Source organism: Fukomys damarensis, unplaced genomic scaffold (assembly GCF_012274545.1).
Source record: "Fukomys damarensis isolate Sample0158 unplaced genomic scaffold, DMR_v1.0_HiC HiC_scaffold_12, whole genome shotgun sequence".
Lineage (NCBI taxonomy): Eukaryota > Metazoa > Chordata > Mammalia > Rodentia > Bathyergidae > Fukomys > Fukomys damarensis.
Genome location: NW_022900924.1, coordinates 8,744,139 through 8,763,140, shown reverse-complemented (window position 1 = coordinate 8,763,140; position 19,002 = coordinate 8,744,139). Strand labels below are relative to the sequence as shown.

The 19,002-nt window shown below is 48.5% G+C and overlaps 1 protein-coding gene across 1 annotated transcript in view; it reads left to right on the top strand.

Annotated features, from left to right (window-relative positions):
- Positions 1–15,877, top strand: part of Svop (SV2 related protein) — a 77,102-nt gene extending 61,225 nt beyond the window's left edge. The window contains exons 12-16 of the mRNA XM_010604009.1: positions 6,268–6,375; positions 8,971–9,082; positions 9,746–9,827; positions 11,825–11,914; positions 13,859–15,877. Of these exons, the coding sequence (XP_010602311.1) occupies positions 6,268–6,375; positions 8,971–9,082; positions 9,746–9,827; positions 11,825–11,914; positions 13,859–14,065 (599 nt within the window). The 3' untranslated portion in view covers positions 14,066–15,877. The remainder of the gene's footprint in view (positions 1–6,267; positions 6,376–8,970; positions 9,083–9,745; positions 9,828–11,824; positions 11,915–13,858) is intronic.
- Positions 15,878–19,002: the final 3,125 nt, after the last annotated feature.

The window sequence follows — 19,002 nt, the reverse complement described above, 5'->3', positions numbered from 1 at the left end:
TTTCCCAGTACTGGGGATTGAATCTAGGGCACACACGTTATTTGTTTTTGTTTTTTTTTAAGACAAAAGATGTTAATGTATGAGTTGTTTCTTCTAAACTAAAACCTCAGTATTCAGGTTTAATAGCATGTTGTCACTCTGTGATTAATAAGTAGGTTTTCGGGTGCAGTTTGGGCCCTCACCTCTAAAAGTTTCGCTATCCCTGATCTAGGGCCTCCCACGTGCTAGGCAAGTGCTTAACTGCTTCGCTACACTTCCCGCCTACAGTCCCAGCCTTTTTATTTTATTTTATATGTTTTTGGTACCGGGGATTAAACTCCTCCGGACCTAGCGCTTGCGAGGCAGGTGGCGACACCACTGAGCTAAATCTCCGTTCCCTGTTTAGCTCACTTTGAGGCAGGGCTTTGCCAAGCTCCCCAGGCTGGTCACAAACTTAGAATCCTCTTGCCTCGGCTTCCAAGCAGCTGGCATCGTGGGCCTGGCCCGCTGTCGCTGTGGGTGATGAAGGCCTTGATTGCTTGCGCCTGATGAACGATGGCGAATTGGACACAGCATGAGATGGTAAAGAAAAAAGCAGCCAAGTTTGAAACAGGCGCCCGTGCTCTCCCTAAGCCGTTTCATGCCTGCGGGAGGAAAAGGCCAAGGAGCGAAGACGCTGGGTTTAGGAATTGAAAATGCCGCGCCGGGCCCAGGCCTCTGCCCGCTGTGACTGACGGGGTGCTGTCCTGTCGGCTGTGTCTGCGGCACGTGTCCTTTTGGTACCGGTGTTCCGCAGTGCTGTGTTCTATCCGGGGATCCCTTCCAGGCCCTTGTCGTTCTGAACACAAAGAACTGGACTGGAAACAAGGTGGCAAGGTTTCACATTCATAACAGTATTAAGGCTGAGAAGGAAAGGAGTGTCCTCTGCAGAATGAACGCAGGTTAAAGAACGAAAACAAATACACTCTGCAGAGTGCAGAGTGAGCCGCTGGGAAAGCAGAGGCCATGAAGCCAACAGCCACAACCTTTCATGACCCCCATGCTGACGTCAGATTGAGACCCTCCTATCAAAAGCCTGTTTGATCTTGGGCCAGACGAATTGAAGATAACATTCTCTGCTTGGTACTGGGTGCAAGGTTTGGAAGCCGTTCTGTGCATGTGTCCTGGCTGTCCATGGTTGACGTGTCACGTCTCCTGCACCCTAATCTCCTGCACCCTAATCTCCTGCGTCACTTTCCCATAATTCACTCTGTTATAATTGGATGTACGAGTTGCAGTCCGTATGTGTGAAGATTCAGTGAGCTCTAAGTGAAGAAAAGTAATTGCATGTCACGCCAGCAGGTCTGGCACACATGTGCCCTGGTTTGGAATTTCAGAATTTCCCAGGGTAGGCTCAGTGGTCTTAAGGTATAGGCCGTAGGATAAAGGGGTGTTGGGCCTAAGGCGTTGCCCACATTCAGGTGAGTAGCAGGGAGTGATCCTGTCACCCCGATTGTATTATCTATTTACCACTATGCCTGGCTGGATTTTTCAAAGTTGCTGTCATTTCAGGGTAAAAACAAAGGGGACTCGCCTGTCTTGTTGGCTGTGGTAGATGAGGGCCCTTCAAAATTGATTGCTATGAGTCTTAGGCTTTTTGAAAACTGGTCCCTTTCAAAATTCAATTTGATTATATCACTTAGTATAAGAGGACTATGTGGTCTCGTCTACTGGGGCCATAGCCTCTCAGCCAGATGTGGTGGGCGCACCTGTAATCCCAGTATTCTGCAGGCCGAAGCAGGAGCATCTCCTTTGAGTTCGAGGCCAGCCTGAGCTACATGGTGAGTTCAAGGCCAACTTTGACTGCATAGCAAAACCCTGTCTCAAAAAACAAAACAAGGCAACAACATCATAGACTCTCACAACCTTTAATAGCTGATACATACAGAGGAAAAGAAAATGACTGCGTAAAATGAGACAAGGCCCTCCTGGAGGTTAGCTGGTTCCTTATTTGGTTAAATCAGTGTTTGCTCACCAGAAACCTAGTTCCCTGAGACCCATCCTAGTCTAGTGACCTCCCAATTAGTGTTTCCAACAGCCATTAAAGTGCAGATGGCTTATAGGTCAAAATTATCATTGAAATCATCTGAAGAATTCCAGAAAGTGCGGTACTCAAGAGTTTCAGGGACATGATCCTGTTCAGAAATGCCAAGGAGACATTAAGTTTGAGAACCAAGTCAGAGCCACCACTCTGGCCACACCAAAGAATCACCCCAGAAGCTTTTTTTTTTTTTCCTTTCCTTTTCTTTCCTTTTGGTACCGGGGATCAAACTCAGGACCTTGTGTTTGACAGGCAGGTGCAGCGTCACGGAGCTAAATCCCCTACCCAACCCCGAGAGCTTTTAAACAATGCCCAGACCAATGTAATTCACTAAGGGCGGGGCCCGGGCATCACTGATTGTTCAGGACTCTCCAAGTTGATTCTATTATGAAGCTGGAGGTGGGAACCGTTGGATAAAAGAAAGAACTGAAAGGACCTCTCTATGCAGATGTCTGGGTTTTCAAGCCATTCTATTTTAAAGATAATGTTAGATTCCTAGCATTGAATTCAGGCTGGAAGATAAAAGAATCAAGTTGTACTGCTTGTCCTTAGGGTTTGTCCAATTTTCTTTTTCATGTTAGATCTTAGTTAATAGTTTTGTTATTGGGACTGAGGGTGGAGCTCAGTGGTAGAGCTCAGGCTTTGTGTGCAAAGGCCTTGCATTTAATCCTCACCCACCAAAAAAAAAAAAAAAAAAAAAAAAAAAGAGAGAGAATCTAAGCACAGTTTATTATTTTTTTTTCCCCTCTTCTCCCAGAACACAATAAACCTGGGCAGTTCCCTCTCACCTGCAAATAGGTTTGGCCATTCCCTTTTTATTTGCAAATGGTGCTCTCTTACCTGTGACTAGACCACCTTTCCCCTATAAATTAGGCCACCACAGAAACACTGGAAGATTATTTTACTATGTGGGGGCCACCCCCACCCACCCACCAGACCAGGACTATAGAGTATCAAATTACACAATTCCCACCACCAAAATACATATTCCCAGTTCCACACTAGTGCCTCTCGTTTTGATATAGGGACCATATAAAGACATCCAAATGTGATATGAGGTAAATATTATAACTCCCAACCTGTGAGATGTCTGATACGCCAAGTTTGTGTTCTCTAAAATCAAAGAATGAGTTCGGGTAACAATGGAGGTTAAGAGTATTGAGGGAAAGAAAGTTTCTAAGAGGACAGAAGGGGGCCCAGAAAGTGAGTGGCCCTCAAGCCTACTTCTCAAAGAAATTTTACAGAGGCTGAGATTTAGCTCAGAGGAGCCGCCCCCTGCCTCACAAGCGTAAGGTCCCGAGTTCGATTCCCGGTAACAACAAAAAAATGTTTTCTGAAGCAAAATCTCAAGATGGGTACAAAACCAAGAGATGGGCATAAGGTGGGACAAAACTATGGTCAACCAGTAAGATTATAAGTACAGTCGCTTAGGTAATATTGATCCAATGGGAAAGCACGTCAGTAGCAAGTGTACATGGAAAGAAGAAGGAACTTTCCCGGAAGGGACAAATCAAGGTCTTGGTCCTCACCCAGGTGACTGATGTCCTTTTAGAAGATCACTCATTATTATTTATCCCTGAGGAAGTCGGGTCATTTCATCTTTGTCTTGAGGCCTGGCCTTTAAGGAATGTGCCTCCACCCACAGTTGTGATGTGTTTTTTTTTTTTGGCTTTTTGAGACAGGGTCTCACTGTGTAGTTGAGACTGACCTCTTGAACTCACAGCAATCCTCCTGCCTCAGCCTCCCAAGTGCTCCTACTTTCATGGTCATTTTGAGTTTGCAGAAGAGCCAGAAAGCTGCATGATTACAGGTCTAGTGAGCTAGATGAGGACGCACTGTAATGCTCTGAGGTGCTTGCTTTTCTGTTGGGTGGATTTCGGCAGGGGCATTCACTGTATTTTTCTCATACCTTGTGAAGATACTCATGAAAGAGCACTTCCAGAACTGTTTCAGAACATGGCAAGAACGATGGGCTGAGTGTGTTTTAAGCAAGGGAGAGTATGGCAATGTCACATCGGGAGTGTGCCTCTGCTCGGCTGGGATGAGCAGGCGGCTGGGGTTGTAAATTCAGCACCGGCAACAGATTAAAGGGATGGTGTTTCAGAAAGGAAGACACTTTCTTTGTAAGGACGAAAGAGTAGAAGACAGAAAACTGCCCTGTGAGAGGTGAGAGCAGAGGGTCCAGAGAGATGCCCGCTGGTCTGTGTCTCCGGCTTCCCTTCATTATGTTTTGGGGGACCCTTCCCCCAGGTGGGTACCTGGAACGTGTCACAACCTGATTGATTCTCTGGACTGTCTTGGATGGGTCCCAGGCCCCATTGCCAAATGCACATTCCTTTGGTGGGCTTTGATTTCCTCCTTCTGGTTTGTCCTTGTCAGGCCCTTATCTCTGGGATTTATAGGTCAGCTGGGAGGAGTCTTATAGAAAAGCAATTTAAAGTTAGCAAGTAAGGGGGTGGGTGTTATCTAGTACGGTGCTATAGTGACCCTGGAGATGGAATGCTTGTATATCTTTATATGATTTTCCTTGAAGCCAGTAGTCCCCTCCCCCGTTGGTCCCTTTGCATTTGATCGGAGGTGAGGCTGAGCTGCCATCTTGGTTTCCAGGACCTGGCTTCCCCCGTGCCCCGCCTGTCAGCCGTCCCTCTGCTCCTTCCATGTGAGCCCCAGTGCCATTTGGTGCCTTTCCTTATCTGGTTTCTTCTCACTATCCTTATCCTTTTAATCGCTCTGTCCAGTGAAGCTTTAACTCCTTCTAGTCAGGATTAGCCATAGAGCCTAACAGAGCTTCTCTTCTTCCCTGCCTATACACCCTTTTCCCCTACAGCAAAGTTATCTTTTACTGTAATAGATTTTTTGAAGATGTCAACATTCGCTGTGTTAAACTCAGAGGGTGAGGGGGTCCCATTGGGCTTCTAGGTTCTTGTGCACAAGGCACAAATGATTGGGCGTGGTGCTCAGTGGGAAGGAGGAAGCAGCCCAGTTTAATGACGCTCAACGAGGTGACAGTGTACTCAGAGTGAGCTCTCACCTGCAGAAAGGAAAATGGCAGGAGAGGGTTTACCCATCCAAGACAGCCCAGAGAATCAATCAGGTTGTGACACGTTCCAGGTACCTGCATAGGGGGAAGGGCCCCCCAAAACATAAGGGAAGCCAGAGGCCAAGACCCGGACCAGAACCTCTACTCTCACCCCTCACAGGGCAGCTTTCTGTCTTCTGCTTCCTTACAAATAAAGTCTCTTTCTTTCTTAAGCATCATTCCTGGGTCGGGGATGTAGCTCAGTGGTTCTGCCGCCTGCCTCACAAGCACAAGGTCCCGAGTTTGATCCCCTTGTACCAAAAAAAAAAAAAAGAAAGAAAGAAAAGAAAGAAAGAAAAGAAAACATCAGCCCTTTACTTTGTTACTGGTTTAAGAATTTAAACTCAGGCATGTGTTGGGTTTAAGAATTAAATGTTGCACTGGGTCAAGGGTGCCTCCCTTTGGGCCTTCCAGAATGTGCTAAGTCACGTCTGTTGTGCTTCTTACAAATGTCCTTCCCCTAATTCACTGCATTATCTTGGACGCATGAGATGTGGTCCATATGCATGAAGCTTCAATGAGCTTCGTGGGAATAAAGATTACTATGGGCTCTGCTAGCTGACCTAGCACACGTGTGTCTTATCTCTACTTCTGGGTAGTAGGTCTTTGATGAAGGTGGGGAGGCCCTTGGCACTGCCCAGATCTGGGTGAGAGTGAGGAGTGGCCCCATGGCCCCAACTGGATTATCTATATTAAGGGTGTATTTGTGTTGTTGTTGCTTTTCGTTTTTTGCGGTACCGGGGTTCTAACTCGGGACCTTGTGCTTTCGAGGCAGGCGGTGGCACCATTAATTGTATACTTTGATCACCTCTTCTATAAGTAAATAAGCACTGCCGGTGTGCTGGTTATAAGGGGTAGAGGAGAGTCCTCCACCATCCTCTGAAGATTCACAGAAGTAAACTGAAAAAAAAAAAGACTAAACAGACAAAAATGCATATGGATTTATTCATGTACGAAAGCGGGTACCGTGGGATACAGCTGGAGCTTTCCTTTTTCGGGTTCAAACCCAGATCTGTGTGTCTCCTGGGCTCTTTCCTGGTTCCCCAGCTGAATCATAGCCAGGAAGGTATAGGGAGCAGGGTGGTGCGGTCCAAGATGGTGTTGTCTCTTCCTCCTCCCCAACCCCTAGTCTCCAGTCGGAAGAGGGCAGTAGAAGCAAAATGCAGCCTGGCCTGTGAGTACCTGAGCGAGGAGGATTACATGGACCTGCTGTGGACCACGCTGTCTGAGTTTCCAGGTGAGGACCTTGTGCTGGGTGAGGCTGGGGCACGAAAACCAGAGAACATGGCACCTGTCCAGCTGGGGGCTCTGTCCCTGCCACCTGGACACAAATCCCATTTCTATAGAGGCCAGGGATTGTTTCCTTCAAGTGGCTAAGAATTATGAAGGGGCAGAGAACTCCACCCTATTTAAAGAGTAACCAGCTGCCCAGTTTTGTGCCTGCTAGCAGGAGACCTGAGACTCCTGGGTCAGAGGAGAAAGGCGGTCACAACGAGCAACCTGAGTAACAGATCCTAGTGTCGGTCCCTCTTCCCTCAAGCCTCACACGGATGCTGAAGAAGAGTATCCGAGTGGATGCTACACAGGCAATAGCACTGCAATACAGCTGAGCGTATGAGTTCATTTTCCATTAAAAAGGAAAGTACCCAAGGCTGAGCGGTTAATAGAGAAAAGAGGTTTTGTGGCTCACAGCTCTAGAACTGGGGGCTGTCTGCTGAGGACCTCATGGTGGCTGTTAGCACAGTGGTGGGACGGAGGCCAAGAACAACCTCCTGCTGGGTCCCACCTCTTACAAGTCTCACTGCTTTTTTTGGTACCGGAGATCGAACTCAGGTCCTTGCACTTACGAGGCAGCCACCAGAACCACTGAGCTAACTCCCTGGCCCTCTCACTGCTGCCTAACACAACCACGCTGAGGACCAAACTCTCAGCCCATATACCTTTGGGGGACACACTCAAGCCACATTCAAACCACAGCACCTAGGAACCCCCAAGTTTAGGAGACCCAAATCTTCTGTAATGGACCACCAGATACCTGTAAAACCTTTGCCCCAGCAGGAGACATCATCATCTTTATTATATTGCTCCATGAAAAAACATGCCCTTTGCACCAGAGGAAGACAGTATCTCTGTCTTTGAAGGAACAGAAATTATGGTTACAATAAAAATATCCACTAATTTGGGGGGTGGGGACGAGGCTCAGTGGTAGATTACTTTCTTGGCACATGCAAAGCTATGCATGGTTAAACAAAACATCAACAACTATTATCCACCATTTACTGTGGGTTCTCTTTTTTTTTTCTTTTGGTACCGGGGCTCGAACTCAGGACCTTGCACTTGTGAGGCAGGTGTGGTGCCACTGAACTAAATCTGCAGCCCTTTATTAAATATTTACTGTATATCAGGAACTGTGCTAAATGCTTCGCAGATATGATATCGTTGAATCTTCTGAAGCAGTATAATTATTTCCATTTTACAGTTGGACAAACCGAGCTTTGCAGAGATACTGTAACTTGCCCAGCGTAGCAGAAATGATCCACACACCTTGCACCTGTCCATACCCTGCTCCTGAGAGCTTTATGTCACTGAAGACTTGGTCTAAAGTCTAAAAAACAAGCACAGTAGCTAGGAGGGCCAGAGAGTCAGTACCTAGGAGCAACCTTCAAACAATAGCTCCGGAATTTGGTATATAAATGCCCCAGCTTCTTTGCCCACCAGGCAAGAAAAGTCAAAGGGCACAGTCTGAAATCTCTCAATGGAATTCAGCTCCAATTGTCTGCAGTAGTAACTTGCCCCCTACTCAACCTTATTATCTGCCTTCCCTTCACACTGTCTTTCTGGTGCCTGCCAGGATCACCTCTGAGTCAGTATCTTGCATTTTCATTCCTGGCCTAGGCTGTACTGGGAAAACCCAGCTAAGACACCAAGTGTCCCACCCCTAGTACAGCTAAGAACTGGATCTTAGGGTCCAAGGTCTTCAGGGCTTTACGATACTGTTCATCCTTCTTCTGAAGCCCTTTCCCCCTGCAGCACTCAGCAGGCAGAGGCAGGAGGATCGCTGTGAGTTCGAGACCAGTCTGGGCTATAGTGAGGTTCAGGGCTTTACGATACTGTTCATCCTTCTTCTGAAGCCCTTTCCCCCTGCAGCACTCAGCAGGCAGAGGCAGGAGGATCGCTGTGAGTTCGAGACCAGTCTGGGCTACATAGTGAGTTCCAGGTCAGTCTCAACTACATAGTGAGACCCTGTCTCAAAAAAACAAAACAAAAAAAAGAGGTTCCTCTCTTGTCTGTATTAGCTATTTACTGCCATGTAACTAATTATCCCAAAGTGCAGCACCCTTGCTATCTTCCAAGTGTGGCTGCATCAAGAATCTGAGAGTAGCTTCCTGGCTCCTCTGCTTTAGTAGATCTCACAGGGCTACAGTCAAGGAGTTGGCCCAGAAAGCCCAACCAGGGCATTTGCTTCCACTTGCACACATGGTCATTAGTGGAATTCACTTCCTCAGGGATGCTGAACTGGGGGCCTCGGCTCCTCCCTGGCTGTTGGCCAGAGGCCCCATCAGTTCTTTGCCAGGTCACCTTTTCCATCCAGGCTCGCGAAGAGCCTTGGAGAGAGAATGCCCGCAAGGCGGAGGTCATGGCCTTTTGTAATCCGAAGTGGGAAGTGACATCTGTCGCTCTGGCTGTGTTCTGGTCATCAGAATTGAGCGAGCCACTGGGTCTGGGCCACTCTCGAGGGGAGAGGATGAGCCGGGGTGTGCGGTGCGGGGCAGGGCGGAGGGCGTTGGGAGCCACATCTGAAGCTGCCCACCATGCCCCTCCTCCCCTGCAGGTGTCCTTGTGACTCTGTGGATCATTGACCGCCTGGGCCGCAAGAAGACCATGGCCCTGTGCTTCATCATCTTCTCCTTCTGCAGCCTCCTGCTGTTCATCTGTGTTGGAAGGTGGGTTATCGGAGGGGGCCCCCCTTCCCCTCACCAGCACTGAGGCTCATGGCCACCTCTAAGTGGCTGAAAGATCAAGCTCAGTGTCAGGGCTTCCGATCAGGGTAGGTGCAGGATAGAGCTTTGGCCCCAGGTTTGATCCAATCACATCAGATTTAGACCTTGGCCATCAACTCCAAATGGGATCAGACACATAGCTGTTCGCATATGTGTTAATAGTATTGATTTGTTCAATGGCAATCGACCCTGTTTCAAAGAGATCCTGTTTTATAATCCTGTTTTGGCATTTCTCCATTTTCTCTCAACTCTCAAGATCCCCACAACATAGAAATGTGTAAATCTGTAATCCCAGCACTCTGGAAGGCTGAGGCAGGAGGACTACAAGTTTGGGGCCGGCCTTGGGCAACTTAGTGGGACCCTGTCTCAAAATAAAAAATAAAAAGGGTTGGAGATATAGCTCAGTGGTGGAGTGCTTGCCTAGCATGTATAAGACACGGGGTTCAATTCCTGGCAGCACAAAGGGAAAAAAACGATCTTTAGAGATGGTGCTGGGGTGTGTGCCTGCCAATTTCTGGGGTGTAAATTCTGCCTTGCTTTACTGAAACAAGCAGACATTAAAAAAAAAAAAAATACTGGCTCATCTGCTTTTTCTCCACTCCACAGAAATGTGCTCACTCTGTTACTCTTCATTGCAAGAGCGTTTATTTCTGGAGGCTTCCAAGCTGCCTATGTTTACACGCCTGAGGTAGGAGAGGAGTCTGGGAGCCACCAGGGCCAGGGGGGCGGTGCTCTGCTTCCAGAAACATCCAGCCAGGCTGCTGGGAACGAATTTGTCCTTGCATCAGAGTGGTGATTGTGAAGCCCTTCATTATTTCAGCCCATTTTGCAACCATTCTTTTTCCTCTTTATAAAGCACTTGCTCAGTGTCAAAATTCCAAATGTTACCTGTGTAAAACCCAACGTGAAAGGGTCCCACATGCTCCCTTCCTAGAGACAACCTTCTGGGTTGGTTCAGTGAGTATTTTCCCCCATGGTTTGCTGAGCATATGGAGGTGTCTCAGTCTTACCCGGGAGCTGGTGACTGAGAAGAGTTTAGTAAGGGGCCTAGTGACAGTGGTGGAGCCCACAGTTGGGTGGCAGTACCCGAGGAAACTGCCACCACCCAACGCCATTTGGACAAAAGGGGAAGATTGCTACCGGGTCTTAGGAGAGTTGCATGGGACTTTTAGTGGAAGGACACAGGTGAAATCCAAATCTTTATTAATAAAGTTTTATTGGAACACACCACAGCCTTTCATCTATAGATGATTCCTGCCAGGGAATTTCAGCTTTGGGCTGGGGTGAAAGTCACTTGTGTTTGGTGGAACTCATACTATAGTATTCATTTTTGACTTATGACATTTTCAATGTACCACAGGTTTATCAGTCAAGGAGTGCCTGTCTTGTTACTCCCCGGGGTAACAGCAGCAGAGTTGAGTAGAAGCCAGAGACCATGTGGCTCACAAAGCCCAGAATTTTCCGAGAGACCTTGTCTCAAAATAAAATAAGCGAGATATTGTGGCGCATGCTTATAGTCCCAGCACTTGGGGACCTGAGGCGGGAGGATTCCCATGAGTTCAAGGCCAGTGTGCATTACATAGTGAGTTCAAGGCCAGCCTGAACTAATAGTTAGACAAAGCAAACAAACAAACAAAAAGAGCCATGGATTTGTCAAAATAAAATATAAAAGGGATGTAGCTCAACATTTCAGGATTCAATTCCACCTACCAGTGGAAAAAAATCCAAAAAATGAAAACTCAAGACAACAAAAAATGCACCGCTGACAAAAGACTAAATATGGACACGAAAGAGATCCACATCTTTTTCTAAAAGGAAAAGAAAAGAATTCTTGCAGAACATGGTGGCACATCCTATAATCCCAGCACTCTGGGAAGCTGAGGCAGGAGGATCACAAATTTAAGTCCAGACTGGCCAACTTACAGACTTAGCAAGACCCTGTCTCGAAATAAAAATAAATAAATTTTTAAAAAGACTAGAGATGTACAGTATGAAATCCTAGGTCCTGGGTTTAATCCCCAGTTACCCTCCCCCAAATCCAAAGCAGCATTGGGCTGGGGATTTAGCTCAGTGGTTCTGCTGCCTGCCTCGCAAGCACAAGGACACGAGTTTGATCCCCGGTACAAAAAAAAAAAAAAAAAAAATCCAAAGCAGCATGTACGGAGTGTGCAGGGATGAAACCGTATCCACCTGGAACCGGCTTCTGTGTAAGGAGAAGGAGGTGAGAGGCCACAGTGCTTGGATAAGAGAACTGTCCGCGGCATTGTACCTTTGTCTATGTTAAAAATTCTCCATCAGAGAAATAAATAGGACTATAGCACTAATCTGTCTATTTGTTTTAGAATTGAGTGCCAACCACAGGCCAAGCGTGTATGTAGAGTTTATATTCTACATGACCGTTATAGAGAAGACACGAACACACCGTGGTGTCGCTCGCTCCCGATTGAACTGTAACTCGCAAAAACCCACTGAGGTCCGCGGTCGCAGCAGAGGAGCAGAGCGTGGGAGGCGGGATCGCGCTGCTGCCTTACCGCTTGCCCTCTGTCTTGTTGGAACCTCCTCTCCTCGGGGGCAGCAACACTGGAAGGAATCAGACCGGCCCCCAGGGCTTGGCCCACTCAGTCCTGAGCCTTGGGGGAGAGGGGATGGCTGTTTCCCGAAGCCCACATCCGGCTGTCGTTCCAGGTCTACCCCACGGCGACGCGGGCCCTGGGCCTGGGCACCTGCAGCGGCATGGCGAGAGTGGGTGCTCTCCTCACTCCCTTCATCGCTCAGGTACGTGTCGCCCCAGGTGTGGGGGCGGGAAGCCGCCTTCTGCAGAGCCCTTTTCCAGTCATACCTTCTCACCCCCCAAATCCTCCCTAGGAAAGAAATCCTGAGGCTCAAAGGTTAAAGGGAGTTGCCCACGGTCACACAGCTGGGACGTAGACGACCCCACTCATGTTCAGTTCTTTCCTGTGCAGAAGACCTTCAGGGTGCCAGGTGGTTTGACCCATGACAGTTTGGATAAGCAGGGTGTGGTGGCTTGTATTTGTAATCCCAGCTATGTGGGAGGCTGAGGCAGGAGGATCACTGGAGCTCAGGAGTTCAAAGCTAGCCTGGGCAACATAGCAAGATACTATCTCAAAAAAGAAAAGAAGAAGGAAAAGTTTGATCGCACAAAAACAAATATTCCAGTCCAGTGGTGGCAATCCTATGGCACCTGTGTTATTTGTTTTTCTTTTAAGACGAAAGATGCTAATGTGTAAGCTATTTTTTCTAATCTAAAACTTCAGAAAAAAACTTTCTGAAATATAAAATAAATAAATAAAACGTCAGTATTCAGGTTTAATTGCAGTGTTGGCACTTTGCAATAAGTAAGTGGGTTTTGGGTTGGAGTTTGGGCGCTCGTCTCTAAAAGGTTTGCCATCACTGTCCTACACTCTCCTTTTTGAATTGGATACTTGGGAATAGTTAACCAAATTATGCAGTTCTGTGTGCCTTTGAAACATATCTATCCATTTTTGTTTTGTTTTCTTTTGGTACCAGGGATCAAACTCGGGACCTTGCGCTTGTGAGCAGGCGGTGGAACCAATGAGCTAAATCCCCAGCCCTGTATCTATCCATTTTTAGGGAATCTCATTAAGCCTTTTGCTTTTGGAATGTCCAGTTATTTTTTCTTTTTTTGTGGGGGGGTTACTGGGAATTGAACTCAGGACCTTGTGCTTGCGAGGCAGGCGGCGGAACCACTGGGCAAAATCCCTGGCCCTTATTTCTTAATTTTGATTGTTTATATTGAGGTAAAAGTCACATAAACTAAAATTCAGCAATCAGCAAATCGTTGCTCATTAAGATGGCTGATGCCATCTTAAATTCAACAATTCAGTGGCATTGTTGTGTATCTACCCCCGTACCTAGTTCCAAAATGTTCTCATCACCCCAAAATCCACATAAGTGGAATTCCAGTACACGGCTTCCCCTTTTGTTAGCTTGTTTGCTGTACTGGGGATCAAATCCAGGGTATGTACCACTGAACTACGTCCCCCCACCCCTGCTTTTTATTTTTTATTTTGAGAAAGGATCTTACTAAGTTGCCCAGTCTGGTCTTGAATTTAAGATCCTCCTTCCTCAGTACGTTTTATCCAAGTATTTCTGTTCTGCTCTGTTGGGCATTGTATGTCACTCCTGAGACTGGTTGTGAGCTTGCCAGGGGTCTGCATGGTGCCAGGTGTTCCCGAGCTTTCGCTCCCTAGTACGTGTTTTTATGCACCTTAGACAGAGGAGGAAACGGGAGTCAGTTCTGCCCTCTGGTTTGCTTATGTTATTTTTTGTTTGTTTGTTTTGAGACAGGGTCTCACTATGTAGTTGAGACTGACCTGCAACTCACTATGTAGCCCAGACTGGTCTCGAACTCCCAGTGATCCTCCTGCCTCAGCCTCCCGAGGGCTGGGATTACAGGCGTGCGCCATCACGCCCGGTGGTTTGCTTGTGTTATAAAGCTGGGAATCCAGCATGGCCGAAGTACAGTTTGGAGGAGTCCAGACTCTTGGCCATCAGCCTGAGTTCAGCTCCCAGCCCCATCCGTATTACTTGTATGAGCTGAGGTGTGCTACTTGTCCTCTTTGAGCCTCAGTTTCCCCCTGTGTGAAATGAGGGGGAAGTGCTGAGCCCGTAGAGATGTTGCGCAGTGTGTCTGCTCCAGAGAGGCCACACTCACCAGCCTGTGTCTCCCTCCCTCAGGTGATGCTGGAGTCATCCGTGTACCTGACCCTGGCGGTTTACAGTGGCTGCTGCCTCTTGGCCGCCCTGGCCTCTTGCTTTTTGCCCATCGAGACCAAAGGCCGAGGACTACAGGAGTCCAGCCACCGGGAATGGGGCCAGGAGATGGTCGGCCGAGGGGCTCACGGTGCCGGTGTTGCCAGGTCGAACTCTGGCTCTCAGGAATAGTGACCCCTGGGGGGCTGAGCTGGTCTTGGTGGCTGTAGAGCCTGGGGAGCTGGCGGAGCCCAGCTGAGCCCCTCATGGTCACTGCTGCCAGCAAGAATTCACTCAAGGGTGACCTGGACCGATAGGGCTTTGTGTCGTGACTCTATCTGCCCGTACTCATTGAGGTCCACCGGGGATGGGGAGCCGTTTGCTCTGGGCGTCTGTGTGTCGGGGGAAAGTTTACTAATAACCTGTGGATCTGCATGGGAAAACTGCCCCCACAGGAGGGGTAGGGATGCTGGCTGCTATACAGCGGCTGTCCAGAGCCACCTGCTCGCATCCTCAGTGAACAGCCACTGAAAAGAATCTCTGTAGATAGTCCAGGCCCTCCACGGATGGACCTATTCAATAGGTGTCCCCTACACTCCAGGCCCCAGGCTTTCTTCTTTGAAGTAACAGGTGACCTAGGTGTGTGGCCCGAGCTCCTGTGTCCCCTCAGCAGCAGGGCCCTTCTGATTGGCTCCCCAGAAACTGCCTGGTGGGGACCCTGGCCAAAGAACAAGCGTTTGAACTGGAGCCGAGTGCACCCACCTTGCTCTCTCTGGAGTTTCTGTCTCTGGCTCCCGGGGACCCAGATGTGTCCTGGGAGAGCTGAGAAAGCTGTTACCCCGCTCCCGACTTGGGAAGTGGGGACTGAAGCCCAAAGGAAGGGAAGCCACAGCAGGAACTTCTCCTTCTGAAGCCAGGGTGTCTTTTCTGGCCTTCTCCTGGGTCAGGCTGAATGGTGACTCGAGAGAAAAGGAAACAGCTCACTCAGGTTTCAGGGGTTTGGATTTTGTGGGTAGGTAGATGGCTGAGTGGGCAGAGAACCCCATTATAACATTAGTCACTGGCTCTGGTCAAGTCCTGGGGTCCGGAATCCTGACGTGAAGCCCCGCCCCAACACAGGTCCCATTTCTGTGCCGCCCCTCTGTCAGGAGCTGTCCCTGTCCTTACAGGGGCAGAAGCCGAGATGCCCTGAAATGGGGAGGAGCAGAGGGCACAGGTGGGTGCGAGGTGTACATTTCAGAGGAGGATGAAGGCCAACAGAGCATGGGGTTGGCCCAAGGGCAAGGGCTGGTGGGAGCTAGGGCTCCACAGACTACACCCGCTCCCGGGATTGGGTCTAGAAGAACCTCTTCCCTGTGGTGAATTTGGGAACCTACAGCAGGAGGGAGCAAGCTGCACATCTCATCCAAGGCCAGAGAAAACAGACCCATTGCTCGAAGTAAACATTGCAAGGAAGCCAAATGTGTGTGTTCATCTCTTATTAAAACATGTTGGTGATGGACATCGCGAGGGTCTACGTTTGGTCACTTGTCATCCTGTCCTAGTGACAGTTCAACCTAATGGTCTTGTCCGCTCTGTCCATCTGAACTGATCTCGATGCTTTGTCACGATGACCTCCTCTCTAGTGCGGGGGGGGGGGCACAGTTGTCCGGCTACATAGCGACCGCGATGGACGACATTTTTAGTCCTAGAGGTCAACAGCAAGCAATCCCGCGTCCGAGGCTGGCTCACAGGAGACAGCATCGAAGGCCGGACTCTTGAACTACGAGCAGCCATGTCTCTGATTATCTGTAGATGACTGAGTTCTCCTGGGTAATGCAGAAGTTTCACTTGTCTTTTTTGCCTTCCAGCTGGTCAGATGCTGGCAGATAATCCTTTCTCCTCTTCACACGCCAACATCCCAGCCCCGCTGAGGACCGGGTGGGGAGGGAGTGCCTTGTGAGCGGGAATATTTTCCAGGGACTGGGATGAAGGAGACTGTAGTTTTCCAATTGAAAAAAAAAAGGAAGTTAAAAACTCTTTGCCTAAGGGTCAGGGATTTATTTAGCTCAGTGGTTCCATGGCCTGCCTTGCAAGCGCAAGGACCCGAGTTCAATCCTTTACAAAAAAAAAAAAATACTCTTTGCCTACTGAATAGCCAGCCCCTTAAAAAAAAAAAAAAATCAGTATTATCAAATAATAAAAGATCTGCCACAGAAGTCTCCCGAGAGTTTGAAATACATGGGCCCTTTAGCAAAAGATGAAGATGTAAGGGCCAGGATTTAGCCCAGTACTTCTGCCGCCTGCCTCACAAGTACCAAGTCTGGAGTTCGAGCCCCGGTAACCCCTGAAAAAGAGATGAAAATCTGTTGAACAATCCTGTTCAGAGAAGCTCTGGTTTCCATGAGTGGAAATGCCATCTCCTTCCTTCCGTGTTAGAGAAGATTTCAGAAAATCTCCACAGATGTTCCGCAGAGCCAGGGCTGTACATTTCTTTCTCTTCCAGTATTCTTAAGCACACACAAATGACCTTGGTGGTATTGGCACTGAGATGAAAGAGTGTCTTAGGAATCAACTCGGAAAGGAATATGGATATTCAATATTCTTAATATTGTGAAACAATAGAAATCTCTGAGTGGTGAGATCATGGGTCCTCCCGTTGTTCTTCCTACTAGACCTCCAAGGATACTTTCAGCCGCCAGTAGCAGTGAACATAATCCATCAAGGTTTAAACCGTTAGCATACTCATTGCCCATTTTACAGGAAGCCCAAAGTCAAGCAGAGTCCAGGGAAGTTTTGGAGCTCCACAGTGACATCCAGGACCCAGGACCCAATGTGGCTTTGCCTCTGCATGCTGTGCATTTGATCCTATGTATGTTTCGTTTTGTTTTTTTGGTATCAGGGATCGAACTCGGGCCCTTGCGCTTGCGAGGCAGGCAATGGAACCGCTGAGCTAAATCCCTGGCCCTGATTCTATGTAGGAAACCTCATGGGCATGAGGTGGCTAATAAAGTGTGGCGCATCACATTTCTTGTCAAAGAAACCTGACTGGGGAAGAAAAACTTTCTCCCAGAAGGGTCTGCTGTCTCGGGGAGGAAAGGAAAGTCCCTCAGCAGATTTTCTCTTTGCTTCTCATTCAGCAGAACTGGGTCACAGGTCCTTGCCAACATCAGCCTTTCCCTAGGCCTGGGGAAGGGAAGGCCTACATTCCATAAGACCCACAGATGTCCACACCCGTTCGATGCAAACTTGGGATTCCAGCAACGTGGAGAAGGGTGGCAGGCACTGCTGAGTAGGCAGTGTTTGAGTGCGGGGCCTTCCTGGATATACAGGCCAGCAGATTCTCATCAAGGCTCCTCTCAGTAGCAAGGAACAGACATTTTACTCGGGCTGATCCTCAGAACAAGAGGTCGAAGAGGACCCATAGGACCCCTCCAAAGGGGTGAATGCTGTGGAGCTGTGGCTGACTTTGTGGGTCCAGGGTGACCAGATCTCTGGATTTTCAAGACTGGATTTTTATGGGAAATATCCAAATTTTGGAATGTTGAATCAAAAACAGTTTAAATGATATGTGAGCTGAATAAAATTCATATGCAGGCCGGGTCAATGGGCTGCGCAGTTTGTAACCTCTGAGAGGTTATAGATTGAACAAAAATAAAGTTAAGGCTGGGGGTGGTAACGCACAGCTGTAATACCCACTACTCAGGAGGCTGAGTCAGGAGGATCACACTTAGAGAAAGCACATAAATCCACCATTGCAAAATTCACAAGCTTACGTGGGCTACGAATTCCCCTTGTGCTCCTCCTATTCTCCATTTTTGGGCAGAATCAAGAGGAAGCCATACTTCAAAAGAAACTCTAACCACTTACCAAAACAAAAAAAGAAAAAGAAAACAAAACAAAAAAACCCAAGAGGGTCACTTTGTCACTTTGGATTTGAATATAGACTTTCCTGACCTCATGTGGTTTTGGGAGTTCACTGTACACTGGGCCTGTGGTGCTCTTGTGGACAATTACCTTTGAACAGTACGGGTCCACTTCCCTGGACAGTTTTAATTTGGGTGAAGAAATCACTTTGGTTGGCCTTAAATACTGAGGCTCGATCCAAGTGCCAAGATGTGTCCCCTGCCCTGGAATCCTTGTCCGAAGTCTCTAGTCCTTGCCAAACATGACTATAAGCAGAGAGTAAGTTTCTGTTCAGTATGTTTAGAGTGAGCTGGGTAAGAAGCCAGCCGGTTCCTCCATGACTGTATATTTCCCCCACTTTGGAATTTCCTGTTGCAGGGTAGGTAAAGGGAGGCACTGAGATCGGGTGATTGTGGGGCCTGAACCTTCATTGTACTCTTCACTGTCTGATGACCTTGGGTTGCCTCTCCATGCCTCGGTCTTCTCACCTGTGAAGTGGGGATACCAGCAATTTCTTGGGGGCTTTCGTGAGGATTAAATGAGTACTGCGTGCAGCCTGGTACTCAGGGTGCAGTCACTTTTAGCTGTGCTAATAGTCACCGTTGTTAGGCTGGCACTCTTAGACCTGGGTTCTCTCATCCAATTTAGCTTAGGACTAGGCAGCTTCAGGACTCGTGCTTTGGGAAGAACCCACCTGATGAAAGGGCACGAGGATTGTGGGCAGAGTGTGGGGTGACATTCCACGGGGCAATGATACCTCCTCACAGCGCACGGGGCACCCCCGGCCCAAGATGTGTGATGCTCCCTGGGCTCTGGCCTTTCACAGAATCTCAGACAGGTCAACGTTCGATCTGCGAGGCAGAGGCAGCTGAAAAGGGATGAAGACGCTGAAGGGTTTTGTGATGGGGCATTTTAGTTGTCCGGCTGCCTGGGTTAAGGGACGAACCAGTAAAGCTTTGTGTCTGGGTGTGTCTGGGAGTGTGTTTCCAGAGAAGAGTAGCGCAGGAGACTTGGGTTGGGTGAGGGCAGACCAGACCGCTGTGTGAGCAGGCACCATCCGGCCAAAATTGCATGGAAAGGCCCCTGTCCCTCCTCTGCTAGAGCTGTGATACCCTTTCTTCTCCTGCCCTTGGACACCAGGACTCCAGAATCTCTGGCCTTAACTCTAAGACTGACTCCAGCCACTCCCCTCCGCCCAATTTCTCAAAACTGTCAGACTCTGATGACAGTTATACCCTCAGCCT